This window comes from Callospermophilus lateralis, chromosome 7, assembly GCF_048772815.1.
Source record: "Callospermophilus lateralis isolate mCalLat2 chromosome 7, mCalLat2.hap1, whole genome shotgun sequence".
Taxonomy (NCBI): domain Eukaryota; kingdom Metazoa; phylum Chordata; class Mammalia; order Rodentia; family Sciuridae; genus Callospermophilus; species Callospermophilus lateralis.
The window spans coordinates 35,773,508-35,801,279 of NC_135311.1; the positions used below are offsets into that span (position 1 = coordinate 35,773,508).

A 27,772-nucleotide genomic window follows, 5' to 3' on the forward strand; every position below is an offset into this window, starting at 1 on the left:
GCTAAAAGTAGGAAGAGTGCAAGCTACCGGACCCAACCAATGACTGTGCTTCAGACCTGGTCCTAGTGTTTGCTTCAACCAATGAGTAACCATGGGACCTGCCTGCAGGGAGATCTCTACCCACCTACAGGGCTGAAGTTAAATAATAGGGAACCAACCTGGGAAGCCACCAGGAGCCACCTTTTTCTTTTCTTTTTAATTTTTTTTTAACAGTTGTAGACAGATAGCTTTATTTATTTATTTATTTATTTTTATGGCTTTGTTTACTTTTTTCAAGCAGCTTTAAGGACTGAACCCAGTGACTTATACATGCCAAGCAAACACTCTGTCACTGAGCTATAGCCCCAGTCCACTGACTTTTTCTTGTATACTGTGTACTCACTGGCCACATCCAGAGTATAGTAAACCACATGTTCCTCAGAGAGGGAGGCTGGAGTCTTGGGAGGCCTGCAGAGTGAGACAAGTCATGATAGCTGGAATGAGTCAAAAGCACTTCATTCAATGAGTCCATCAGTACTTCATTCATGTCCTCCTCCACTTGCAGCTCCATACTGAGACCTGTGTGTAAGGAGAACAGAATGCTAAAATATGAAAAATTGGACTTCACAACTACTCACCTGGTCTTGATTAAAACCTTTGAAGAAAATCTTCAGAAGGCAGAGTGGTTATCCCTCCAAAGCAGAGGAACAAATCAAACCCCTTTGATTATAGAGTGTGACTTCCGTGGGAGTTTAAGAAGGAGGGTGGAGTGTGAGAGAGGGTTTCAGGTGCTCAGTTCACTGGTTAGGTAACACTGCTGATGAGGAAGGAGACTCATCTTTCCCTGTGTGGTTCAGGCATGTCATACCAAATGACAGCCATAACAGATGGTACAACCCCAGTGACTTTTGGTCCATGTTTCTTGAATGGTTCTGGTAAATCAAAGTTCCTGAGGCATTAATGATTCCAAAAGATGTTGGGCATTCAGGCCTTGTTCTTTAATATTTTGAATTAATATGATTTTGGTTTGGTTTGGTCACATTTCTTGCTATGGAATTCAAGAAAGCCAAGCCCACAAAATTGATGTGTGTCTTCTCCTAACTACCTTGAACAAGAGTGCGCAGTGGTTCATTGTGAGTGAAGGAAATCTGACTTTAAGTTTTTTTTTTTTTTTTTTTTTAGAGAGAGAGAGAGAGAGAGAGAATTCTTTTAATATTTATTTATTTATTTATTTATTTTAGTTATTGGCGGACACAACATCTTAGTTTGTATGTGGTGCTGAGGATTGAACCTGGGCCGCACGCATGCCAGGCGAGCGCGCTACCGCTTGAGCCACATCCCCAGCCCCCTGACTTTAAGTTTAACACCATGGGAAAGACTGTCTCTAGGTTATTACACATAAAAACTAAAGGAAGATAGAAACCAAGAAAAGAACCACCAGGGGAAAACAATGGATCCCCCTCCTGGTTATCAGAATGGATGAAATGAATACATTCTGCGCTTTTGCTCTTCCTTGGGACCTGAGATCTCAAGATGTCACCATTACATTCATTATCCATGATTTTCACATTTACTTGGAGTCCACTGTCTCTTTTGCTTCAGATTGCCTTGAGTTTCTGCAAATATATTCAGACAGAAACAATCCCAACAAAAGCTTAATCTACTGCCTTATCACCAACCCTGTACCAATTTATTCACAGGGTGAGTGTATTCTTTATGTGATGAAAGGAAACTCAGAGGAGGACACTCAAGGAACTCCTAGGTTGTATCTTCTGAGACTAGAAAGGTATCCCTTTCCTTAGTCACTGGTCAGATATCTTTTATTTGGTCAATTAATAGCATCATATTCTATTTTCTAAATCTTGCGATTGGTTAAATCTATTCATTATCCCAGTGATCAAGAACACAAACTTGAAGACTAGCTTCTAGAAAACTTTCTTCAAGACTCAGACCTTATTCCAGAAGCTGGTGCTTCTTGGTAGATTTGAGATTATATACGGGGACTAAAATGATGTGTGGGATCTATAGACCTTCCAATGAGGAGAGATCTTTCGTGCAACTGAGACAGCAGGATAATGTCTATTAAAGGGAGTGGAGTGTGGCAGGGTCCAGTCCAGGCCTTCTGGTATGATTCTAACACATTCATGAGGATCCATACAAACAATATCTCCCGTAATGCAATCAAGAGTCTGCCACGCAACCTGCACGCTGGCTTCATACAAGAGATTCGTAGCACAGAAGTTAACTAGTGAGATCAAAATGAACACACAAGACTCAATTACCTTTTTCTTTGACCAGGTCTGAGACGGCGCTCCCTCTGGCTCCTGCCTCAAACCACCCAGTGAGGCAACAAGGCTTACTCAGGAATAACAGGAGAGAGAGAGAGAGAGAGAGAGCACACCAGAGGATGGCCTTTTATTGGGGAACAAGAAATTCGGGGAAAATTCCATCCAATGAAGGTGGAGGGGAATAGCATTCCAAGGTCAGGGTTGGTGATTGGTCTCAGGGTCAATGGTCAGTCACACCCCCACACGGACAGCCTGGAGAGGGTGGGGATTGTTCCGACACAGTTTGGCCAGAACGCCTCACACCCAATCAGGGAGGTGCCCAATCACGTGCGAGAATGGCTTCCCACACAAGAGTATTAACCTATTTGTCCACTCACCAATTCTCAAAGTAGACTTACTTTGTTGTTCAGGATCAAAAATTAGCAAGAACATTATAGGAGAGATCAACTGTTACAGCTTGGAGGAAAGAGACCATGCAGATCTCTGCTCCACACATGCATAAGTGGTGCTTGTAGAGCTGTTGCAGGCTCCACAACCACCCCACTCTGGTTATTCCTGTGTTCATCATCCTGAATTTTCACTGAACTGCCCAGAAATAATGACTGATACAAGTATAATACTCTTTTAATGGACTACTACAAAGCTGCATCCCAGAGAAAAGACTTCATACTCACCCAACAGTCAACACTGCAGCAGGGAGGTTGTTGAATATCAGGCAATTCATAGTAACTGGAAGATGTCTTATGGTCCTCATCAATGAGTCCGTCAGGGCTTCTTCCACTTCCTCCTTTTCCTTCTGTCCCTCTTTGTTCAGCCTGATGATATGAAGTGGATGATTAAACCAAGACAGACTGGATGCAAGAGTCCCAGGTGGTCCTGAAAGAGGTTTAAGGGAATGGTCACAGAAGGTCAGGGGAACTACCTTCTAAGAGAAAGAAACTGGTCCACCTAGGATAATGGCAGAGTGCTGCTGTTTTCATGGCAGGACATAAAAGAAGATGCACTGACTAGAAAATGAGCTGAGGATGATGGATTCCCAATGCTCCCCGTTTGATACAAGCATGGCCCACAGCACCCACAGAGAACACAACAGTGGCTCAAACTTTTCTATAAATTGCATCAATTTTTATATACATTGGAAGTCAATGCTTCTAAGACATTCCAGAATCCTAGAGATTTTGTGCATTCTAGGATTCTTTCTCTATATATTGTGAATAGATATTATTTTTTTTCTGGTTCCTTGGTATGAAGTCCCTCCCAATATGCTAAAGTAAATCATGCATAAACCAGATATACCTTTCATCCTCAATTTCTCCATACAAGAGTGTGGATGTAGATTCTAAGTTTAAATCTTTAGTGAAGCTGATTATTTCTACCTTCATGAAGCCCAGCATAGGACAGTTCCCGAAAAGAAATGCTTGTCAAATAAATGGGTAAATTTAGTGTTACTGTTACTTTAAAGCTGAAGAGAACAACTTAGGCTGTAGCCATAAAAAAGACTTGGTGAAACTAAAAAGAGCAGGGAAAATATAGCAAATTTTTGGAAATTAGCTCTTAAATTAGAAGTAATAATGTGGTATCTTTCCTACATCTGTCAGTCAATCAGTATACCTATCTTTATACATGTGTGTGAATGTATACATACACACACACAAATACAAGTATTATTTTTATATGATATTATATAATTGGTTTTCAAACTTGAATTGAAGCCAAATTCTGTTTTATACATTTTGTTGTTAAAAGTAGAATTGTACTCTTTATTTCTCATTTGAAAGAATAAAGAGAATTTAAATCATATTAGTTTACACATTATCCTCTACTTACAATCTGCCAACACCAAGTGCACTATGAGGTAGTAACCAAAACATCTCTATTACACTTTCCTAATTTTTCAACCATTATCTGTAAAAAAGATATTACATAGAACATAGCCACAAAAAGGAACGTATATAAGTGAAATCTTGATTAATTATATTAAAATGAGCAAATTTATCTATGTATACAGTTATTCAAAACAACTGTTTAATAATTTCTTCATTTTATATATGGTTGTCCTTAATGTGTACAGAATGGTTCCTGGAATTTTCTTCATGTACTAAAGTGCATGGATGCTCCAATCCCTTACATTACATGGTATATATTTCCATAAAATAGACACACACACTTCTTGGTACTTTCAGTCATCTATAGATTCTGCATAAACCTAATCCAATGCAAACAGTATCTAAATAGATTGCATACTGTATTGTTTATGGAATGAAAATTAAGCCTGTAAATATTTAGTACAGCTGCAGCCATGAGAGGCCCGACTACAAACACAGTAAATGATCTGCAGTTGATTGAAGCCACAGATGTGAAAACTGCAGATACAAAGGAGGACTCAAAGTTGCTTTAAGACCATTTTATGTATCTGCATTTGCTTTCATTAAAAAAAAAAAAAAAGCTTTAGTTTTAAGATTTGGGGGAAGCGTTACTATTTAATTGTTTTATGTCCAATGAAAATGGAAACCTAGTTGCTTGGAAAGTACTATTGTTTTCATAATCCTCACTTTAAAATCAAAAGAAATTGATGATTTTACACTAAGATTGCTTAATGTTGATGTAGAGAATCAGACATGACTGCATGCGTGATTGCAAAGGAGACGTTTTATAGTCTTTGGTGGAGCTTGCCTGAAAACAGGATGTTCTGCCAAGAATGCACAGAATTAGATAGGGTGACTGCATGTGTGCTTGCAAAGGAGATGCTTTGCAGTCCTTGGTGGAGCTTGCCTGCAAACAGGATGTTCTGCCAAGTGGGCTAGGAGGACTCTGAGAAAAGAACATTATTTGCAAACAAGAATGTTTATGTGTTCTTAAAAAGAAACAGAGCTCAGAATGCTCCAGCCCAAGAGTAGATTAAGACATGATCAGCAAGTTACTTCTACATACAATATTTTGCAAGCTTATAGACCTGAGTCATTGCTATTGGATTGCTGCCTTCTTTGTTCATAATACTATAAAAAGACAGCTGTATTCAATAAAGGGGCTTCTTCTGCTTCTTCTTCCTTGCTCATGCTGACCTGCATTTGAGTTATTTACGACAATTGGCATAGTTGGCAGGATATGAACCTGCGAGGGGAAACCCCAATGGATTTCCATGAATCACTGGTACTATATGGTTCAGGAGTCACACAAATATGAGAAGAATTCCAGTCACACTTCAGAACACTTCTGGTAACCAAAATAGTTACTTGGCAAGCTCCACCAAAGACTGCAAATCGTCTCGTTTGCAAGCACACATGCAGTTACGTTACGTCTGATTCTCTACAGTTATTAACTAAGTTTGCTATCCCTATATGCATCCATGAAAAAATCCATAAAATATGTTTATGTAAAATATGTTTATCAGCTACATTAAAACTTCTATTATTTCTAATGTTTACAAGGTGAGATATATAGGAATCTGTAAGATTTAATATCAGTTGCCTATATTCAGTTTCTGGCAGTTTCATAATCTCTTATATTTCTTTGAAGGATTCATAGACATATACTACATAATATTCACACTGCACTGAATGCAATGATGACAGTTTTTAGAAGAAGTGAAAATAAAGTTTGTCAACAAAACATTGTGCTATGTGTAAACATACATATAATCTATGAAAGTACACAGCACTGTTTTTATTAAAACATGCCCCAAACTATTTAATCTATTTTAGTACTGCATACCAATCTTACCAAAGTCCTAGTTTAACACTATCTTCTTCCCTTGGTAAACTGACTAGATTGATTGGATTCAGTGTTCCAAATAATCAACTCACATTATGACAAATCAAATTTTTATAGTAATGTGAAAAGAATTAAGTGTGGACTGTATCCTTTTTTTTTTTTTTTTTTGTCTTTTCTTGACAATGTGTCTTTGTATATTATTTAATGATATTAGCAATCATATTATATCTAGAAAGAAACAGTCTGGGCTTAAGCCACTTCATGAAGGTTAAAAAGACATTTTTAACATAGTAACTTGAATAAAATGGGTACTGAGATAATAAAAATATAGTGTAGGCAGATCTTAAGCAGTAGAAAAATTATAGAATATTCATGAACTATATGCAATTATAGTATATATAACCAATTTATCTGGCATAAAATTCAGGACATAATAAACAGTAAGTAGTATGATTGCATACCAAGGAGGAAATAGGAATGAAATTTTACTTCATAATAACTGACTGAAACAGAAGATTTTTTTAAAATTTTTTAATTGGTTTTTTAAAAATAAATGACAGTAACATAAGATATTTTTAGAGCTCTTACTATTCTCGTTTTGAAAATAGAATTGAACGATTGTATAGGGGGACATTAGTTAAACATTGCAAAATATATAGAGCGCCTATACTTAGAGCTTTAATTTAGTATTATTGATTTGATGTTTTCCTGGTGAACTTAAAAGTACAAACTCCAGGAAAAAAGAGGAATATGACAATAAAATACTAAACAACTTAATATACACAATGTGGAGAAATGATGAAATATAATCTAATGGGCTAATTGAGAAGTTTGGTTATTGCACTGATAAAATACATAGGAATTTTGGGCTCAATTTAAAATAATTCGGCAAATAATAGAACAGAGGTCAAAACAAGTTGCTTTACAAGTCCTCAACCAATGTTTGTGACTCTGAGCCAAAAGAAGTCAAGGAGATAAATTCTAAATAAATGTCAAGATGGTTCATTTTAAGGTCGCCAGAAACTGTAATTGTAGATCAAGAGTTTTGGACATTTTTCCTCTACCACAGACAACTGACTAAATATCTTTAACAAACATTTTGCAATGAATGCTTTGGGCAGGGCATTATGCTTGGGAGTACAAAGAGGAGAATGAATGATGGTAAATTATTTACATTTCAGATAGGAATCCTGTCATTTATGTTGTTACTAAGAGAGAAACAGCATAAAGATTTTAAATTATGAATTTAGAACACTCCTTAAGTTGCCAAATAGTAAGAGAAGTTTAGGTTTAACTGTTGCCCATTTTAGGAAACTGCCAAAAACTATTGCTGTCTCTGAAACAAACATTTTTGTAGATATTTTCTGTCCTGTAAAATTACAAATGCATGAACTTGACACTTGATCAACAGAAAGTTAATTTGGTTTCATTTTACTGCTTTAAAAACTAGAATGAAAACAAATAATTGTCATTCAGAGATTTGCTTCTTTTTGTAAAGGATTGTTTTAATATATGCATAGATGTGTATGCCTATGACACTACTTATAGGCATATATAAACATGTATTTATATTAGCACACTAGTAATATATTCACTTATAGATTTTGTATCTGTGATGGCTCTGCACAGGCTCTGGTCTGTCTTTCATCTTTCATTCACTGTTGTATTGAGATGTACAGGATATCTGGGCAAGATTACTCCAATGGTTGTCAGGAAGAGAGTCAAAGTAAATTACCTGAATCACAAAGAATGCAATCTTATGACACTGATGATTTTATCTTGGTGCTGGAATGAACTCAGAGAAGAACCTTTATGTAAATTTATCAAGTACATGATATTTTTCCTAAAATCCTTTACTGAATTACTTACAGCTCCTCTAACAATTTTATCTTTTTTTAAACTACCAAATTCAGAAACTGAAATTATTCTTCAGTAAAAAAATATTGGCAATTTCCATTATATTTACAAAAGAAAAAAAATGTAGCTACCTGGAAATCCTTTCAGAGTCTATACATTATTCTAATAACTTTTTTCAACTCTTACATTCTAAATTTTATATCAGAAATTTGCCAAAATTAAGAAAAAAGTTTGGGCTCCAATCTTTCAGGTCAATTTAATGTTCAGTATTCATTACTGACATAGGTTATATATTCATGTATTTGAAAGACTGAAAGCTCTTGAGAAAGCTTTCACCTGTGATTACGTTAAATGCTTTAAAAGTGAGGTCCCTTTGAATCATAATTTAAGAATTTTTAGTTGATACCCTTACTGAGAAGCAAGAATATGGAAAAGACAATGAAGGAACAGAATCAGAAAGTGGTAAATAAAATTACTTTATGACCATTCCAATTATATCTCCCAATTAAAAAGTGGTTTAAGAAATTCATGACAAAGATTTACTGTTGTATGGCATGAAGTCTTCAATTTCATACTTCTACAAGTACACCCTAGACTTGACTACTGAGTTACTGCTGAGACTGATAGCTACAAATATGTGGAGAAATAAACTATTTGTTCCTTTAGATGATACAAAATTGATTTAGGGAATAATGAAACTTAGCAGCAGAGCAACTCTGGATAAGGGGCAAAAACAGAATGCAGAAAAGCGAACTTTAATTCTAAATGTGTTCCCAGTCTCCAATTCTTGAAACACAATGACACTAGAATCTGGAAGCTTTCAATTAACCAGAAACAAGTATAGTTGCTTAATGACTAGGGCAACAACTGATCCTGGGAGAAAGCCACCATGAGTGCACATTTCGTATCACTTCCAAAGTGTGCCTGATGTTTGGGGTAAATACTGCTAAATTAAACAGGACACAATTCCAGTATTCTTAGATTCTTTTGAACAATTCTTATGAAATAAGAAAACTAAGGCTGTCAGGGAACAAAATAACTCCAGAAACTGAGAAAAGGCCTTTCCAGATGAATATCACCTGTAAACACTTGTGATTATGCTATGGTTTACATAAGTGGTGTCCCTCAAAAGCTCATGTGCAAGACAATGCAAGCATTTTCAAAGGTGAGATGATTTAATTGAGAGCTTCTTCCTAATCAGTGGATTACTCTACTGATATGGATTAATTAGGTGACAACTATAGGCAGATAGGGTGTTCCTGGAATTGGGGTGTGCCTTTAGGAATTATGTTTTGTCCCTGGAGAGCTCAGCTCCCTGACTGGCATGTCCTGAGCTGTTTCTCTCCACCATACCCTTCCACCATAATATTTGTTTCGGCTCAGTACCAGAGGTATGGAGTCAGCTGACCTTGGACTGAATCTCTGAAACCACTAGCTAAAATAAACTTTTTCAACTCTGTTCTGTTTTTGTCAGGTCACAGTGGCACAAAGCTGACTAAAACAGAGTACAAGAAGGCAAAAGATATTTTTTAACCAATGAACTATATCATAGGGAATTATTGGATACAAATGATTTGAGATTTCTACTTGCTGAAATAGGTATATAAGTAAGGCACTCTATTTCTTTTACCCTTCATAATTACTGATGTTGGGCTCCTGGGATGCTTTAGGCTTGTTCAGCCATGCTGGGGATGGAGCAATAAACAAAATAATATACTTTCCTTGTTTTGGAGTTACAGCCAAATATCTAAATTATAATTTGCATATAGGATAAATATCTAGATAAAATATAATTTGCATACAGGTTATAAAGGAACACACAAAATGATCAACTTCACCAACCATGGTAGGAAGTGACTTTCTAAGCTGGTTCCTGAAGGAGACACAGGAATTAGCTGCTGGCTAGCCTGATTCTGATTTCCAGAGACCAATTTTCACAGGCCTGAAAGAAAGGCTCAATAACAAACATATCAGTGACTTCATGCCCTAATTTCTTAAATTTCATTCTTCTGTTTACTAACTTCTTTCTTAAATATCCAAAATATTTTTAAACTAGAATATTAGATAATCATTCTTTCAAAATCAAATACTTTTTATGTCCACTCAAATACAATCTTTCCAACATTAGGGGCCAAGAAAACTGGGATGTTGAATAATCTGCAAAATATTTCTGTCTAGACAATGAACATACAAACCACTTCTACAAAGCTCCATGGAATATCATGGCTACAGGTTCTTTTGGAGATTCTACTCATTTAACAATCTTGAATGTATTATTTGTTTTATAAATGATTATTAGAAAAAGACTAGTTTCATATAAATAATTCCATGAGAACATATTCAGCGGCATGAAAAATTTTCTGACCACTTTCAAAATTCAAGTAAACCATTACCCCTTTGTTATTGTAGCAAAATTAAGAATGTGATAAGGTAAATGAATTTTTCTTCAGACCCCAATTAAACCCCTATCTCTTACCATGTACAAAATTCAAAGTGGATCAAGGACTTAGGAATTAAATCAGAGACCCAGCAACTCATAGAAGAAAAAGTAGGCCCAAACCTCCATCATGTCAGATTAGACCCCTACTTCCTTCCTAAGACTCTCATAGTGCAAGAATTAATAAATGGGATGGACACAAATGAAAAAGCTTCTTCTCAGCAAAAGAAACGATCAGTGAGGTGAACAGAGAGCCTACAGCTTGGGAGCAAATTTTTACCACTTGCACATCAGATAGAGTACTAATCTTTAGGATATATAAAAAACTCAAAAGGCTAAGTACCAAAAAAAAAAAAAAAATCAAATAACCTAATCAATAAATGGGCCAAGGAACTGCACAGACACTTCCTAGAAGATGATGTACAATCAATCAATAAATGTATGAAAAAATGTTCATCATCTCTAGCAATTAGAGAAATGCAAATCAAAACTACTCTAAGATTTCATCTCACTCCAGTCAGAATAGCAGCTATTATGAAGACAAACAACAATAAGTGTTGGCAAAGATGTGGGGAAAAAGGCACAATCAAACATTGCTGGTGGGACTGCAAAATGGTGCAGTTGATATGGAAAGCAGTAAGGAGATTCTTTGGAAAACAGAGAATGGAACCACCTTTTAACCTAGGTATCCCACTGCTCAGTTTATAGCCAAAGGACTTAAAAACAGCAAACTACAGGGACACAGACACATCAATGTTTATAGCAGCACAATTCTCAATAGCTAAACTGTGGAACCAATCCAGATGCCCTTCAGTAGATGAATGGATAAAGAAAATGTGGTATATATACACAATGGAATTTTATTCAGCAATAAAAGAGAATAAAATCATGTCATTTGCAGGTAAACGAATGAAGTGGAAGTATATAGTGCTAAGTAAAGTTAGCTAATCTCAAAAAACCAAATGCCGAATGTTTTCTCAGATATAAGGAGACTAATTCATAGTGGGGTTGGGAGGATTAGATGAACTTTAGATAGGGCAAAGGATGGGAGGGGAAGGGAGGGGGCGGAGGGGTAGGAAAGGTGGTGGAATGAGATGGACATCATTACCCTAAGTACATGTATGAATACACAAATGGTGTGAATATACTTTGTATAAAACCAGAGATATGAAAAAAATGTGCTATATATGTGTAATATGAACTATAATGCATTCTGCTGTTATATATTACAAATTAGAAAAAAAAGAAAACAGAGAACAATGAAAATATGCAGAGAAAAAAAAGTTGCTTTCTGATCCTCCAAAGATGGGACACAATAGACTATGAAAAGAGTACTTCCTAACCTACTTTCTAGAGATCCTAATGAATGATCATCTTTTCTTATAATCATATCAAAGTACTTTTATGACTATGACATGATTTCATTTTATTTTTATTTGTTTTTACTTTTTTTGGGGGGGAGGGTACTGGGCACTTGACCACAGAGCCACATCCCCAGCCCTATTTTGTATTTTATTTAGAGACAGGGTCTGAGTTGTAGAACCACTGGGATTACAGGAGTGCACATCAGTGTTAAATAGTGCATTGATCACACTTACTTTAAAATTAATAATGATTATTAATTTTGCTCCTACTTGGAATTCCATGCACATTTGCAAGACTTTTAAAATGTGAATGAAATTAACCTCATTCTCTATTTTCTGCATTCTTTTTCTTAACCAGATTTTGTTAAGACAGGGACCTGTTTACAGATTATAGAAAAAGAATGATTTCTACAAATAAATTATTTTGAGTGTTTTGTTCCTTCCACTCTTAACAGATATCTTCTAAAGATCATAAATTGTGCTTTTTGGAACTTATAATTGGAGCAATGAAATAATCTGAAAATAAAGACATTATGAATGTTTATTTCTAAAGCACGTGTAATAAGGTCCTTGTAATCAGGGGATACATAAAATCGGCATTAATCTATGGGCCAGGGTTGTGGATCAGCGGTAGAGTGCTCGCCTGGTTCGATTCTCAGTACCACATAAAAATAAATAAATAAAACAAAGGTATTGTGTCCAACTACAACTAAAAAAATTTTTAAAAATGGCATTAATCTAAACTGAGTCTCTAACCTCTACATGATGTTTTCCTTTAAAAAGATACTTTGTGAGACCTCTGCTTCAAAAAGTAGTCTTTAAAAATTGTAAATTTTCTCTTCACCTTTAGCAGGTGGACAGTGGACACTGACTGGAAGCAGAAACAGGAAGACAAGGAGAACAGGCAGGAACAGATCATGTGAGAAGTCCCTGCAAGCATGCATGTACAAACTCTGAAAACAGTTAGGATTTAGATCTTTGCAGAGGGTTTACCAGAAAGGGTCTTCTTTTAGTTTTTATTTGTTCTTTTTAGGTATACATGACAGAAGAGTGTAGTTTGACATGCTATTCATACATGGAGTGTAACTTATTCTAATTAGGATCACATTCTTGTGGTGGTTCATGATGTGGAGTTTGAATGTTAGTGTATTCATATATGAACATAGGAAAGTTATGACAGATTCTTTTTTTTTAGGCACGCAAAGATTTTTCCACAGATTCATTATAAGTTTACCATCTCCAGAGATTTAACACTACTTGTGTTGACTCATAATGTATACCCTTGGTTCAAATTTGCCAATTTGGGTCCATAAATACAAGATTTTGCTACCACACGTATGTGGATTCCCTCAGGCATGCCCATCAAACTTAACCGTGCACATTCACTCATGAACTCACCGTTCTATACCAAACTCCCTTCCCTTAGAAATCATTCTCCATCAGCCTAGAGATTTCTAAGACTATCCATCCTAGAGACCAGCAAGAGCTCAATACAGAAATATTGAGCTCATGCTGGATTCTTCCCTCATTCCTTCTCACTCACTGTGCCAACAAGTTATTTTTGATTTATGGATCTTACCTCCTTTTCCTCACCTTTTCTATCTTCTTAATTTGAAACTTAATGTTATGGTTTTGTCATGAGGTATTTCCCAAAAGCTAACGTGTGAGACAATGCAAGAAAATTTGGAGAAGAAATGACTGGGCTCTAGCCTTAACCTAATCAGTGAATTACTCCCTGATGGGATTAACTGGTGGGGTGTTGCTGGAGGAAGTAGTTCACTGGGGGCATGGCTACAAGGTATATATTTTGTATCCAAGAGTGGAGACTCTGCTTCCTGGTCATCATGTGAGCTACTTCCCTCTGCCACACTCTTTGATTATGATGTTTTGCCTCACCTCAAGCCCTGAGAAAGGGAGCCTCCTGCCTATGGATTGAGACCTCTGAAACCGTGAGCACTCAAATAAACATTTTCTCCTCTACAATTGTTCTGGCCAGGTCCTTTAGTCACAGCAGTGAAAAAGCTGACTAAAACACTTGAACAGATCTTCTCCCCATAGTTCACTGATGTAAGATGGAGGCCTGCATGAGCTGGCCTGTAATACAGACTTAAATGGGGACTAGGTTTGGGATATGTTGGCAAGCAAATTTGATGATGGATTATATTTGGAATGTAGGGGGAAGGGAAGAATCAGGGTTAAAAGCTAGGTTTTTATTATAACAGTGAATTAATAAGGATCCCATTTATTATGAGAGAGAAGTTTGGGGTTAAACAGGGTTGGGGTGTGGAAATTGGGAATTTTGTTCTGAGATTCCTGCTGGATATCAAGAGTAGACGTTGTGTAATAGTCAGTTTGAGATGTGAATCTGGACAGGAAGAGATGTGTGGAAATCACTGATATATTGATTGTATTTTTTCCACATGTTGGAAAACACCTAACGATTATCTAATTTTTACTTTTTAACTGTACATTAATTATGAAATATTTTCTCCTGTCTTGGAGTTTTACTTCACACTACATTATTCTCTCTGAAAAAATACAATATTATTCTTTGGACCTTAGGCACATATATGATTACTGTACATGATTGAACACTTGTGATATGTAAGATTTCTAAATAGATAGAAATGAATGAGTTACGTGCCTTTTTCAGTTCTACAAACTTTGCTTCCTTTCACTAGATTCTACTTCTTCTTTCCCCAAAATAAAAATTGGAGATAAGAAAAATAATTAGTTACTCTGAGCAAATATTACAATAAGCAAAGTTGTTTTACTTAGTCTATTGTTTCCTGGAAAATACACAACATTTCAAGAAAAATAAAGTTAAATGTAATGCAAATTTATTATTTGCCTGATTCTGTGGGGACAAGTGCATGGAGTATTGCATATAAGGCATATGTTAAGGGTGTCTGAGTGGCAAACCACTCCTCCGTGCTAGGTGTGTGAGTGGCAAACAGCTTACCCCGTAGGCACAGTCCTCGGCCTGAGGCCGTGTGTTACAGTCCCTGTGCTTGCCTACAGCCCACTCCTTGATTGGTCGCTGCAAGGAGAGTTAGCAGAAATTGCATTGGTGGCTGCCTATAATTGCTTAGCTACTGCCTGAGTATATATACATGGTAACCGCGCAATAAAATCAGATCTGCTTCCTGCTTGTCTCTAGAGGTCTTGATTAGCAACTCCGCAGCCACACTCTACCCTGTTTTGTGGACCGCCTCCCTGGACGAGTGAGAGCCCACACAGCTGGCACCCAAACAGCCTATAAAACAGGGTGTGCCTCCTCACGGAGTGGTGAGGAAGGGGAAATGGGGAATCTACAGAGTTCCACCACAAACTCACAGCTGCAAATGCTGCACACTCTCTTAGATACTAGAGGTTTAACCTTGAATACAAGAGAAACCCAGAAGTTCTGGGATATAAACACTAATCCATGCATCAGTGCTACTGATGTTTCTGATTCTAGGATATGGGACAAGATAATCGCAAATGAGCGATAATCTGAAGTGAAATAGGGGTATGCTTTACCACTACATTCTTTTTCCTATTGTGACAGCCATTCAGCAAAGTTTAGGGAGCCCTGCTATAGACTCTTGCCATACAATGATGGCCGTGAGGGAAGATGAAGCTGTGAGAGACAGAAAAGGGGAAAAAAGCAGGGGCAAAATCTACTTCAGAGCAAGCAACCACAGTACACAAAGGAAAATGAGGGCAAAAATCTAATTCTAAGCAAGCAACCACAACAGGTGCAGGAGGGAGAGAGGCAGAAAATTATACTGCTAGCATGCATAGTACAAAAAGAGGTGACCATAAATGGTGCAAGTGTCCCACCTTCTACTGACAGTCAAAGGTTACATCTTTCCCTGAGTCAATGGCAATGGCCTCCTTATGAGGCAACACCAAAGCCAGCAAGGGACTATGACAGCTTAGAAATGACTAGGCTGCTGAACAGGCCCAAGCCATGGTCTCCCAGAAACCCATTCCAGGAGGCCAAAGATCCTTTTGAAGATCTACGTAAGATAAGAGATAAAAAGTGAGGTAAGGGAGTACAAGCCTTCCTGTCAACACGGTCCCCACACCACAGTGCCCTGCCACTTGGTATCCACATGCATTGGGTACCCTGAAAGAGTTAAAGAAGGCAGTAAAAGAGGATGGGCCCCAGGGGCCATTTGCAGAGCAAATGCTCGAATCACTCCGTCTTGAACTTAATTGCCCTCAAGACTGGAAGGACCTTGCAAGAATAGCTCTTGAGCCTGCAACATTTTTGAAGTGGAAGGCATTCTTCTATGATGAATGTGAACAACAGAGGGATCGTAACCACACTACAAATGTTAACCTCCCAGCTGAATGCTTGCAGGGAGAGGGAATCTACAGTTCTCCTATGGTACAAGTCACAGGCCCACCAAATTATTTCAATCAGGTGTGGCTCTGTGCTCTGAGAGCCTGGAGGAAGTTGCCAGCTGGCAGGGGGTACACTTTCTATACAGGGCTTAAGGCAGAAAGCCACTGAGGACTTGCCACAGTTTACGGACAGAGTAAACAAGGCGATAAAAGGGAAGGTGTCTCACGAAGGAGCGAGGGTGGTCTTAGCCAAGGAATTGATCTTGGATGGACTAAATAACAAACATAAAGCAGCAGTGGTGCCAGTACACAATAGCACGCTGGATGACTGGATTTTGGCCACCCAGAATATAGGGACACAAGCAGCTCAAGCCTCTCTGCTGGCCTCAGCCATGGTAACTGCATAAAAGAAGGACTACAGAGGCTTGCAAAAAGCTAGTCAGAGTCTGCAAAAAATGTGCACCCTTTTTTCCTATTGGTCCTTTACAACCTGCTTGAGTAAATCTCCAAGAGTTAAAATCTAATGCTTTATGGCAAATGGATGTCACTCATTATGCACATTTCTGAAAATTTAAAATACATTCATATAATCATTGATATCTATTCAGGGTATGTAATGGCCACAACATCCATAGGAGAAACCACAAAAAAAAGATCATCTCCCAATTAATGTTTTGGAATTATGAATGTTCCCATGTCTATGAAAACTGACAATGGGCCAGCCTATACTAGCAAGACATTTCAAGTGGTTTGCAATGGTTGGCATATACAGCACTTAACTGGGATTCCCTTAGACTCAAGGCACCACAGAAAGAACACACAAGGAATAAAAGACCATGCTACAAACAATAAAAAGGGGGGGGGGGACTATACCAAGTCCCCTCATGATGCCTTGAAAAGAATCTTATTTAGTTTAAATTTTCTTTCAATTTCAAACTTTTCAACAGAAATAGCAGCCCATAAACATTGGTCCCCTCTCACAGGCACTCCCATCTACCTATGGTCTCATGGAAGGATCCCATAGCAAATGAATGGGATGGTATGGGGGCCCGCCTAACCATGGGTGGAGGGTTTACATGTTAACAGTAGCCTCACTCCATCTGAGTGCCTGCCAGAAAATCAAGCCCTGGACCCCGAGAACCACCATCCAAGAAGATGAAGGAAGTAACTCTGGAGGAGAAACCTCACAAACAAAGGACTCAATAACACAAACGGACCTCACATAAAGTAACCTGGGATGATATTAAAGGTGTTGTTGAACAAGACACGAGACTGGCCCCTTTGCTTGGTGGCAATACCATCCCTGGGCCTATGATGATGGTCCTAGTGTGTGCAATGCTCACTGCTAACACTGAAACCTCCCATGAGTTAAACTGAGTTTTGGTCACTAGGCCACCACCTTTAGCAGTGGCTAATTGGGAAGGGGCTTTACCCAAGCTCTTCTCTAATAATTCCAGCCTTATTGATTCTGAATTATCCATCCAGGAGGTAACCGTATCCTGGAACACCAGCATTACTCGGCTCATTTGTTTCTCCATAGTAAATAATGAAACCTATAATCCAGGCAGTCCTCTCTGTTTTGCTCTTGCCAATAAAACTATTGTAGATAACTATATAATTGGGCTATCTCTCACTGACCTTAGAATTATAGTTAATGCTACCTATAGCCAGAGGCTCCCCCATGGCAAATGCAAGATATTCTTGCTGCCAACATACCCAACAATGCTTTTTGGAAAGCCCCCCTCGAATAATGGTAGCATCCCATGAAATCAATGTGTCACTGCCATACCTTATCTCTTTGATAAGAGGAATTACTCTGGGGAAGAACAACATCTATGAGCCTAGGTGGGCACAGCTCCCTGGAATGTAATTGAGGTGTCCTGAAACAATATGGGCTATTGTAGTAAATGCTACACAGGACAAGCCGCTACCAACTGGTATGCAGAAAATCAGTATGGCTTGACGGATATCATGCCAATATTACTAGCTGATAGACCCATCAAATGGGCAGCAGACAGCTGAATGGGTTGATATTGAGTCCAGACCCCGACCATGGATTTGCCTTTGTGCCAAATTATACTCATACCCACTAAGCAAAAGCTGGTGTTATGCCACTCTTTGCCACGCTAATAATCAATGATACTGATGGCATAAATATTACTCATACAGAGACCTGTGTACAGTCAATACATCCTGCTGGCTCACATAATGTCTAACCCCTGCTATGAAAGCTAAACATACATTTATCCTCGGAGTACCTCTAGCAATCTGGCTTCCAGTGAACCTGTCCAGGGAGTGGAGGAGTCCATGGGACATAGAGATGATTCTTCTGAATGAGATCCTATATCGGACAAGGCACACAATTAGCCTCATCATCACTGGAATTATTATCACTGCCACAGCCACTGCCACTGTTTTACTCACTCAGAGTATTCAGACTGCTCAGACTGTACTCAATTTGTCTACTACGATGGCATAAGCTTTTGCCCTTCAAAATGACTTAAATAAACTGTCCCAAGCCACTATTTTAGTCATTCGGCAAAAACTAGACCTCCACCAGGAAGAACTAGATATTCTGTTTATGTTGCAGAGGCTCATTTGTGAACCTGAATTCCATAGTATTTGTGTCACCCAATATGCTGTCTCTGAAAATGTAACCTTACACTTTTCCAATTTTTCTCAGTATAGTAAGGGTGCTTGGGATATAAACTATGTTATGATTATGCATAACCTTACCAAGGCAATTGTCAAAATCAACGAGACAAAGGTGTCTATTTTGAAAACCTCTTCTTTCTTCCAAGGATTGAGTGAACACTGGGAAAACCTGAGAGCCAAATTAACTAATTCTTATAATGCTATTACCCTGGCCCTACCATTTCTTGTATTATGAGATGCTTATGTAACCATGGAAAGACCACCGAACAGAGAACAATAATGCTGGCTGAAGTCCTTGCAGTACAGTCAGAGGGGGGAGATGTGGGAACAAGTGCATGGAGTACTGCATACATGGCATAATTTAAGGGCGTCTGAGTGGCAAACCACTCCCCCATGCTAGGCCTGTGAGTGGGTGGCAAACCCTGTACCCTGTAGACACAGCCCTGGGCATGAGGTCATATGTTGTAGTTCCTGTGCTTGCTTCATGGCCCACTCCTTGATTAGTCACTGCAAGGGCAGTTAGCAGTTAGCATGGTGGCAGTTAGCAAAGGCAGTTAGCATGGTGGCTGCCTGTAATCTGCTTAGCTACTGCCTGAGCATATATACATGGTAACTGCGCAATAAAATCAGACCTGTTTCCTGTTTCGTCTCCAGAGGTCTTGATTGGCAACTCCGCAGCTACACTCTCTTCTACCTTGTTCTCTGGACATCCTCACTGGATGAGAGAGAGCCCATGTGGTTCTGTTAAAATTGGTACAAGTACACATATTTCAAAGCAGCCTTGATCTCCAGTTTTTAAATTTGCACAGAAAATATGCTACCTACTTGCAAAACAATGAGAATAAAGAAACAACATTGCTATATATACTCAAGCACCATAACTGGTTAAAAAAGAAAAAGATATTATAGCCGTGCTGGCTTTTCAAAGAGAAAACCATATGCAGATGTGTGCAGAGAAAACATACTGTGCAAGCTAAAAGTGAACATGGCTTACCTAGTGGTTGACCTGAGATGATCCTGGCATTTTCCCCAGCCAATGCAACTCTTGTGTGCCGCTCACTCATGTACTCTACAAATGCATAATTTCTGTGAACTGAGCATCCAACTATTTTCCCATACTTCGAGTGGATGAATGGAATGGCTTAAAGGTGAACCGTCTTGACAATGGCTGTTTAAATTGCCGATGAAACATGGGAATTGATGCATGTGTGAGGTCATTCTTGTTGGTGATGCTAATGGCCTGTGTGTTGCCAGTCATGGCTGGCTCACCTAGTTTTAATCCTTAAACAAAGAAACAAAATATAACAGTCATAAAGTAAACAATTAGATCCATAGGTGTCACTGGATTACCTTCAATATTATTCAATATTTTCAATATTATACTCAGGAAAGTTCAAATCCCAAAGTATTACTGATTTTCAAACACAGAAACCATAGAACTCAATAATACAATCAATAACTTAGACTTAACTGACATATATAGAATATTTCATCCTTCAATGAAAGAATATACTTTGTTCTCAGAAGCATATGGATCCTTCTCTAAAATAGACCATATTCTATGCCACAAAGCAACTCTTAGCAAATATAAAAAAAAAATAGAGAGGCTACCCTGCATTCTATCAGATCATAATGGAAGGAAATTAGAAATCAATGATAAAATAAGAAATAAAATCCACTCCCAACACCTGGAGACTAAATAATATGCTACTGAATAAACAATGGGTTACCCAAGACATCAAGGAGAAGATTAAAAAACTTTTAGAGGTAAATGAGAAAAGAGATACAACATATCAAAATCTCTGGGACACTATGAAAGCAGTTCCAAGAGGAAAGTTCATTGCATGGAATTCATTCCTTAAAAGAAGAAAAAGTCAACAAATAAATGACTTAACACTACATCTCAGAGCCCTAGAATAAGAAGAACAAATCAACACCAAAGGCAGCAGAAGACAGGAAATAATTAAAATCAAAGCTGAAATCAATGAAATGGAAACAAAAGAAAACAATCGAAAAAATTGACAGAATAAAAAGTTGGTTCTTTGAAAAAATAAATAAAACTGACAGACCCTTAGCCATGCTGACGAAGAGGAGAGAGAAAACTCAAATCACTAACATGATAAAAAAGGAAATATCACAACAGACACTACAAAAATACAGAAAATAATTAGAAATTATTTTGAAAATCTGTACTCCAATAAAATAGAAAATATCAAAGGCATCAACGAATTTCTAAAGTCATATAATTTGCCCAAATTGAATCAGGATGATATACACAATTGAAACAGATCTATTTCAAGTGATAAAATAGCAGACGCCATCAAATGTCTACCAACAAGAAAAGCCCAGGACCAGAGGGATACACAGCCGAGTTCTACAAGACCTTTAAAGAAGAACTAATACCAATACTCTTCAATTTCAGGAAATAGAAAAAGAGGCAGCACTTCCAAATTCATTCTATGAAGCCAATATTACTCTGATTCCAAAACCAGGCAAAGACACATCAAAGAAAGAAAACTTCAGACCAATATCTCTAATGAACATAGATGCAAAAATTTTCAACAAAATTCTGGCAAATCGAATACAAAAACATATCAAAAAGATCATGCACCGTGATCAAGTAGGATTTATCCCAGGGTTGTGAGGCTGGTTCAACATAAGGAAATCAATAAATGTAATTCATCACATCACTAGACTTAAATATAAGAATCATATGAACATCTCAACAGACACAGAAAAAGCATTTGACAAAATATAGCACCCCTTTATGTTCAAAGTGCTAGAAAAACTAGGGATAATAGGAACATATCTCAATATCATAAAGGCTGTCTATGCTAAGGCCCAGGCCAACATCATTGTAAATGGAGAAAATTTTAAGACATTCCCTCTAAAACCTGGAACAAGACAGGGATGCCCTCTTTTGCCACATCTATTTGACACAGTTCTTGAAACACTGGCCAGAGTAATTAGACAGACATAAGAAATTAAAAGGATATACATAGGTAAAGAAGAACTCAAACTGGCACTATTTGCTAATGATATGATTATATACCTGGAAGACCCTAAAAGTTCTGCCAGAAAACTTCTAGAACTAGTAAATGAATTCAGCAAAGTAGCAGGATATAAAATCAACACCCAGAAATCAAAGGCATTTCTGTCATCAGTGACAAATCCTCAGAAAGGGAAACAAGGAAAACTACCCCATTCTCACTAGCTTAAAAAAAATAAAATACTTGGGAATCAATTTAATGAAAGAGGTAAAACATCTGTATAATGAAAATTACAGAACCCTAAAGAAAGAAATCAAAGAAGACCTTAGAAGATGAAAAGATCTACCTTGCTCTTGGATAGGCAGAATTAATATTATCAAAATAACCATACTACCAAAAGCACTATACAGATTTAATGCAATTCCGATAAAAAATTCCAATGAAATTCCCCAAAGAAATAAAAAAGCAATCATGAAATTCATCTGGAAAAATAAGAGACCCAGAATAGCTAAAGCAATCCTTAGTAGGAAGAGTGAAGCAGGTGGTATCACTATACCAGACCTTAAACAGTAATACAGAGCAATAGTAACAAAAACAGTCTGGTCTTGGCACCAAAACAGAGTGGTAGACCCATGGTACAGAATAGAGGACACAGAGACTAACCCACAAAACTACAATCATCTTATATTAGAAAAAGGTACCAGGAACATGCATTGGAGAAAAGATAGCCTCTTCAATAAGTGGTGCTGGGAAAACTGGAATCCATATGCAACAAAATAAAATTAAACCCGTATCTCTCACCATGCTCAAAACTCAACTCAAAATGGATCAAGGACTTAGGAATACAACCAGAGATCCTGCATCTAACGGAAGAAAAAGTAGGCCCTAATCTCCATCATGTGGGATTAGGCCCCAACTTTCTTAATAAGACTCCTGTGGCACAAAAATTAAAATCAACAATCAATAAATCAGCTGGACTCAAACTAAAAAGTTTCTTCTCAGCAAAAGAAACAATCTGTGAGGTGAATAGAGAACCTACATCTTAGGAGCAAATCTTTACTCCTCACACATAAGATAGAGCACTAATCATTAGGGTATATTAAGAACTCAAAAAGCTAAGCACCAAAAAAAAAAAAATAATAATAATAATAACTAAATCCATAAATGGGTCAAGGACCTGAACAGACACTTCTCAGAAGATGATGTACAATTAATCAACAGATACATGAAATAATGTTCATCATCACTAGCAATTAGAAAAATGCAAATCAAAACCACTCTAAGATTTCACCTCACTCCAGTTAGATGGTAGCTGTTATGAAGACAAACAACAATAAGAATTGACAAGGATGTGGGGAAAAGGTACACTCATACACTGCTGGTGGGACTGCAAATTGGAGCAGCCAATATGAAAAACAGTATGGACATGAATGAAACCACAATTTGACCCAGCTGTCCCTCTCCTTGGTGTATACCCAAAGGACTTAAAAAACAGCAGACTACAGGGACACAGACACATCAATGTTTATAGCAGCACAATTCACGATAGCTAAACTGTAGAACAAACCTAGGTGCCCTTCAATAGATGAATGGATTGAAAATGTGGCATATATACACAATGGAATATTACCCAGCAATAAAAGAGAATAAAATTATAGCATTTGCAGGTAAATGGATGGAGTTAGAGAAGATAATGCTAAGTGAAGTTAGCCAATCCCCCCCCCCCCCGCCAAAAAAAACAAATGCCAAATGTTTTCTTCAATATAAGGAGGCTGATTCATAGTGGGATAGGGAAAGGGAGCATGAGAGGAATAGATAAACTCTAGATAGGGCAGAGGGGTTGGAGGAGAAGGGAGAAGGCATGGGGTAATTAATGATGATGGAATGTGATGATCATTATTAGCCAAAGTACAGGTATGAAGACACGAATTGGTGTGAATTATAACCAGAAATATGAAAAATTGTGCTCTATATATGTAATAAGACTTGTAATGCATTCCACTGTCATATATAAATAAAAAAGCAAAATGAGATTTTTATGTATCTCTCAAATTGATTTTTCTTTTTAAAATGTTCTGTTATTCAAACTTGAGAGAAACTGCCTTTTACTACTGTTCTACTAGAGCCTTCATCATTCCAGTACACCCTGACATTTCACACCTCCCTGCCTTTGCTTCTGTTCTGTTCCCTGCCAAGTATCCTTCCACTTGATGAGTTCTTTCTCCTCTGAAAATCACATTCCGAACTATTCACACTCTCTTTGGATACCCTATAGCATTTTAAATGTATCTGTATTATTCTGCATTGATAATTTACTAGATTATAGACTAAGTTTTTTTAATATTTATTTTTTAGTTGTAGTTGGACACAATACCTTGATTTTATTTATTTAGTTTTATGTGGGGTGCCAGGGATTGAACCCAGGGCTCTGCCCGTGCTAGGTGAGCACTCTACAGCTGAGCCACAACCCCAGACCCTAGACTAAGTTTTTACATATGTATTTTACTTTCAAAATTAAGCAGATTAAGACCTTTTCTGTCCTTGCACTGGATTTCCTACCACTTAGTCTTATCTCTCACAGAAGATACACATCACTAAATGTTCGTTAAATGACTTGAGTTTATTGAAAAGTCTGTCTGTCTTGATTTCTAAGGTGCTATCTATTACAATACTATCTTTCAAATTGACAAGTTTTTCAGAAAAGAAAACCTAACAATTTAAAAATGCATCTTACTTTAAGAAATATTAAAATGGAAAAAGTATTTACTTATCTGAATTGATGTAACCCAACAATGTTTAGAAAGGAGACCTACATATATTAAAATAAATAAAGCATGTGCATAAAATGAATTAATAAAAAATACAAAATATTCCAAAGTAAAACTGCATCTTCTGTTTTAGAAAACAGCACTGCATGTAAATATGTTGCTTTTGTTCAAAAAATGGCTTTTAATTCTAACCCAGTATGTTTTGTCTCTACACAGTTTTGCAAAAAAAATATAACAGCTTCTATCTCTTGGTTCTTTTGTGATGCTAACTGCACTCCCAAGTACTTATCTTTTCATCAATTATTACATTTCCCACCCCATGAGTTAATGATGCCTTTGCTTGGTTGCATATAGGTAGAATTAAGGTTAAGGACAAATGCACATTATTTAAGTGAATTGCAATCATTCATATTATTAATAAATGGAGGGCAAAAGATCACTAAGGTGAAGTTGAAATTTCTGGAGTTTACCATCCTGTGAAAGTTATTAATCAGCTACATCACAATGGCCTGCCTGATTGACCGTAAGAACTCAGAGGACTTCAATTATGTCACAAGGTCTACACTGCCACAACAACTAATACTCTGTCTCTAGAGGGTGAAGGAGGAAATTATGTGCCTAGTCTGGTGTTTGAAAATTTATGTCTAATCTGCAGAGGAAAAAAGTAATTTAAGATCTACTGTTTTTAGAGTATTAGCATTGTACCATGTTATATACCCATGTAAATTAGGAAAAAATAAAATTACATTTAATGATAACACTGCAATCCTCGACTAAAAATTGAAATAATTTTATATTTATTTTCAATGCTAAATATCCACACACTTAATTTCACTTTGATTAAATTTTAATTCTCCAATTTTTATATCTTCAAAATTTTTTCAAAGTATACTAAAAGGATCACAAAATTATTATCTTTAACATAAAGACGTTAACTTAGACACAATATACAATAACATAACTCTTATATTAAACATCCTCCAAATCTAGGCATAAAAATCAAAATGCTATTTTCACCCTGTCGCTATTAGGGAAATATTAGTCAACAGAGAATCAGTTACCTGTATGAGTGTCATTATTCTTATCACAGACTATTATACTTATGCCATAGCACAATAAATTATTTGGTTCATTTATAATTTTTTCAATGAGGGGTATATTAAGGAGATCATTTTATAAGAAAAAGATTAGACACACAATTCCCTAGAACAATGTATAAACAAAACCAAGAACAGTGAATCACTATTTTTTAAAAAATATGCTCCCAGATACACAGTTCCTTATTGTGTGTGTCTGTTTTCTGTAGGTCTTGCTTCATGACCATTTTATGCAACTTGTGTCCAGTTACAGACAAATGGAGATTTTTAAGGTTGCTAAATGAATGGAATTTGAGTGGTTATTTGACTGCAAAAAAAGCATATATAAAAGGTGTAATTATTTAATAGCTAAAAGAACACAAAACTATTGAGCATAAATCAGCACACACCAAAAAAAAAATCCACAAATGAAACTGATTATGCTCAATATTCATTATAACTAGACAAGCAAAGAACTTTTTACCAGACACCCATATGATTAATAAGAAAATAACCTGTTACACAGGACACTTTTTCAAGTGAGATATCTATTATGAGTATCGATACTTATCCTCATTTGAAAAACTAAAACAAGGAAAAAAGCTGTAATTGCTGTTCTCCTTTAATGTGGTTCTACTAGGAAGATTATTATTTTAAACTTTTTCTGGTTTTCTTAAGTATTAATGTAAAGCATAAGCTTATTTTTAAAATATTTTTAGTTATACATAAAAACAATATCTTTATTTTGTTTATTTATTTTTATGTGGTGCTAAGGATTGAACCCAGTGCCTCACATCAGCTACATCACAATGCGAGGCAAGTGCTCTGCCACTGAGCCACAATCCCAGCCCAGCATAAGCTTTCTAACTTAAGAAAATTCACTATGGAATTACAATTTTCTTGACATAAATTTGCATATAACAACACAGAATAATATTAGAACCACATACATGGTCATCCAAAAGTTCCTTTCTTAATTTACAGTTTTTTTCTCTCTTTAAAAAAATGATTTATCAAAACTACACTGAGATTTTATCTCGCTTCAGTTAGAATACCACCCATCAAGAATACAAATAGTAATAACTGCTGGCAAGAATGAAGGGAAAAGGGAACACTTACAGACCCTCGGTGGAATTTTAAATTAATACAATCACCATCGATATCAGTATGGAGGTTCCTCAAGAGTATAGGACCCAGCCACACCACTCCATAGTATTTATCCAAAGAACTACAGTTAGCATACTATAGAGATGCGTAATCATGTTTATAAACATGAAGACATGCATAATCATGTTTATAGTGAAACAGTTAACAATAACCAAGTCATGCAACCAGCCTAGATGTCTGTCACTAGATGAATAAAGAAAATGTGATACACACACACACACACACACACACACACCCCAGAGTTTTACTCAGCCCTAAAGAAAAACAAAATTATGTCACTTGTAGGAAAATACATGAAACTAGAGAACATCCTGTAATGTGAAATAAGCTAGACTCAAGAGAGTGAAGGGTCATCTGTTTCCATTCTATGTGGAAGGTAGAGAGAAAAAGGGATAGAGAGAAAAAGGAATTTAAAATTCCACCGAGGGTCTGAAATATCTCATAAAAATAGAGGAGAGAACAGTAGTTTAAAGGATGGGGTCAAGGGGCGGGAGGATGGGAGAGAGTGCACAAGTACTGGGGAATGAAATTGACCAACCTGTGTTATGTGCAGGTATACACATATCACCAAGAAGAGGAGGCAGGGTCCGCAGAGGAGGCAGCGCTCGGGGGAGCGGGCTCTACCTTGGAGCAGAGGTACGCGCCCCGGATGCCCAGCTGGATGCACCTACGACACTGGAGCTTGGTCTCGCTGCGGCAGCCGTCCACCTCGCACACCCGCGCCGCCGTGCTGCCCGCCAGCCTGCCGGCGGGGGAGCGCCACACCGGGGAAGAGGTGGGAAGGAAGGGGGAATGGCAGCGCGAAGGGGAAAAATAAGCGACCGAGCCGAGAAAACAGCGTCGCCGCGATGAGTCTGGGAGCGGAAGGGGGAAAGGCGGAAGCCCGGCCAGGCCCACGCTGCGCGCCCCGCCCTCGTCCGCGAGCGCCTTCCCCCGCCCACCCCCGCCACCTCGGCTTCCTGGCGCAGCACAGGGCCGGGTACTAGAGGAGTCTTGCCTCCTTTTCCGCCAGTTGGGCGCAGTTTTGTGTCCGCACGCAGCTCTTGCGAGCTCGTGGCTCAGGGCGGTGAAGGCCAGTCGGGGTCAGCGAGAAGGGGGTACGCCGTGCCCTCTGGTGCTTTGGAAGTCACATGCCCAGACGTCCT

General features: G+C 37.6%; 1 protein-coding gene across 3 annotated transcripts; it reads right to left on the bottom strand.

The window, feature by feature from the left end:
* LOC143637754 (uncharacterized) lies at nt 1-27,460 on the bottom strand. Of its 3 annotated transcripts, none has more exons than XM_076863205.1 (7): nt 27,166-27,460; nt 19,621-19,907; nt 19,259-19,341; nt 18,230-18,312; nt 2,942-3,143; nt 2,262-2,334; nt 1,450-1,595 (listed from the first exon to the last, which is right to left on the bottom strand). In XM_076863205.1, exons 4-7 carry the CDS (start codon nt 18,285-18,287, stop codon nt 1,578-1,580), a joined length of 351 nt encoding a protein of 116 aa, XP_076719320.1. In that variant the 5' UTR covers nt 18,288-18,312; nt 19,259-19,341; nt 19,621-19,907; nt 27,166-27,460; the 3' UTR covers nt 1,450-1,577. The 3 variants fall into 3 exon arrangements, 2 of the variants coding, with proteins under 2 accessions (XP_076719320.1, XP_076719319.1); XM_076863204.1 differs by having other exon boundaries at nt 19,259-19,367; XR_013155548.1 differs by lacking the exons at nt 1,450-1,595; nt 2,262-2,334; nt 18,230-18,312 and adding an exon at nt 1-558 and having other exon boundaries at nt 19,259-19,367.
* Nucleotides 27,461-27,772: the final 312 nt, after the last annotated feature.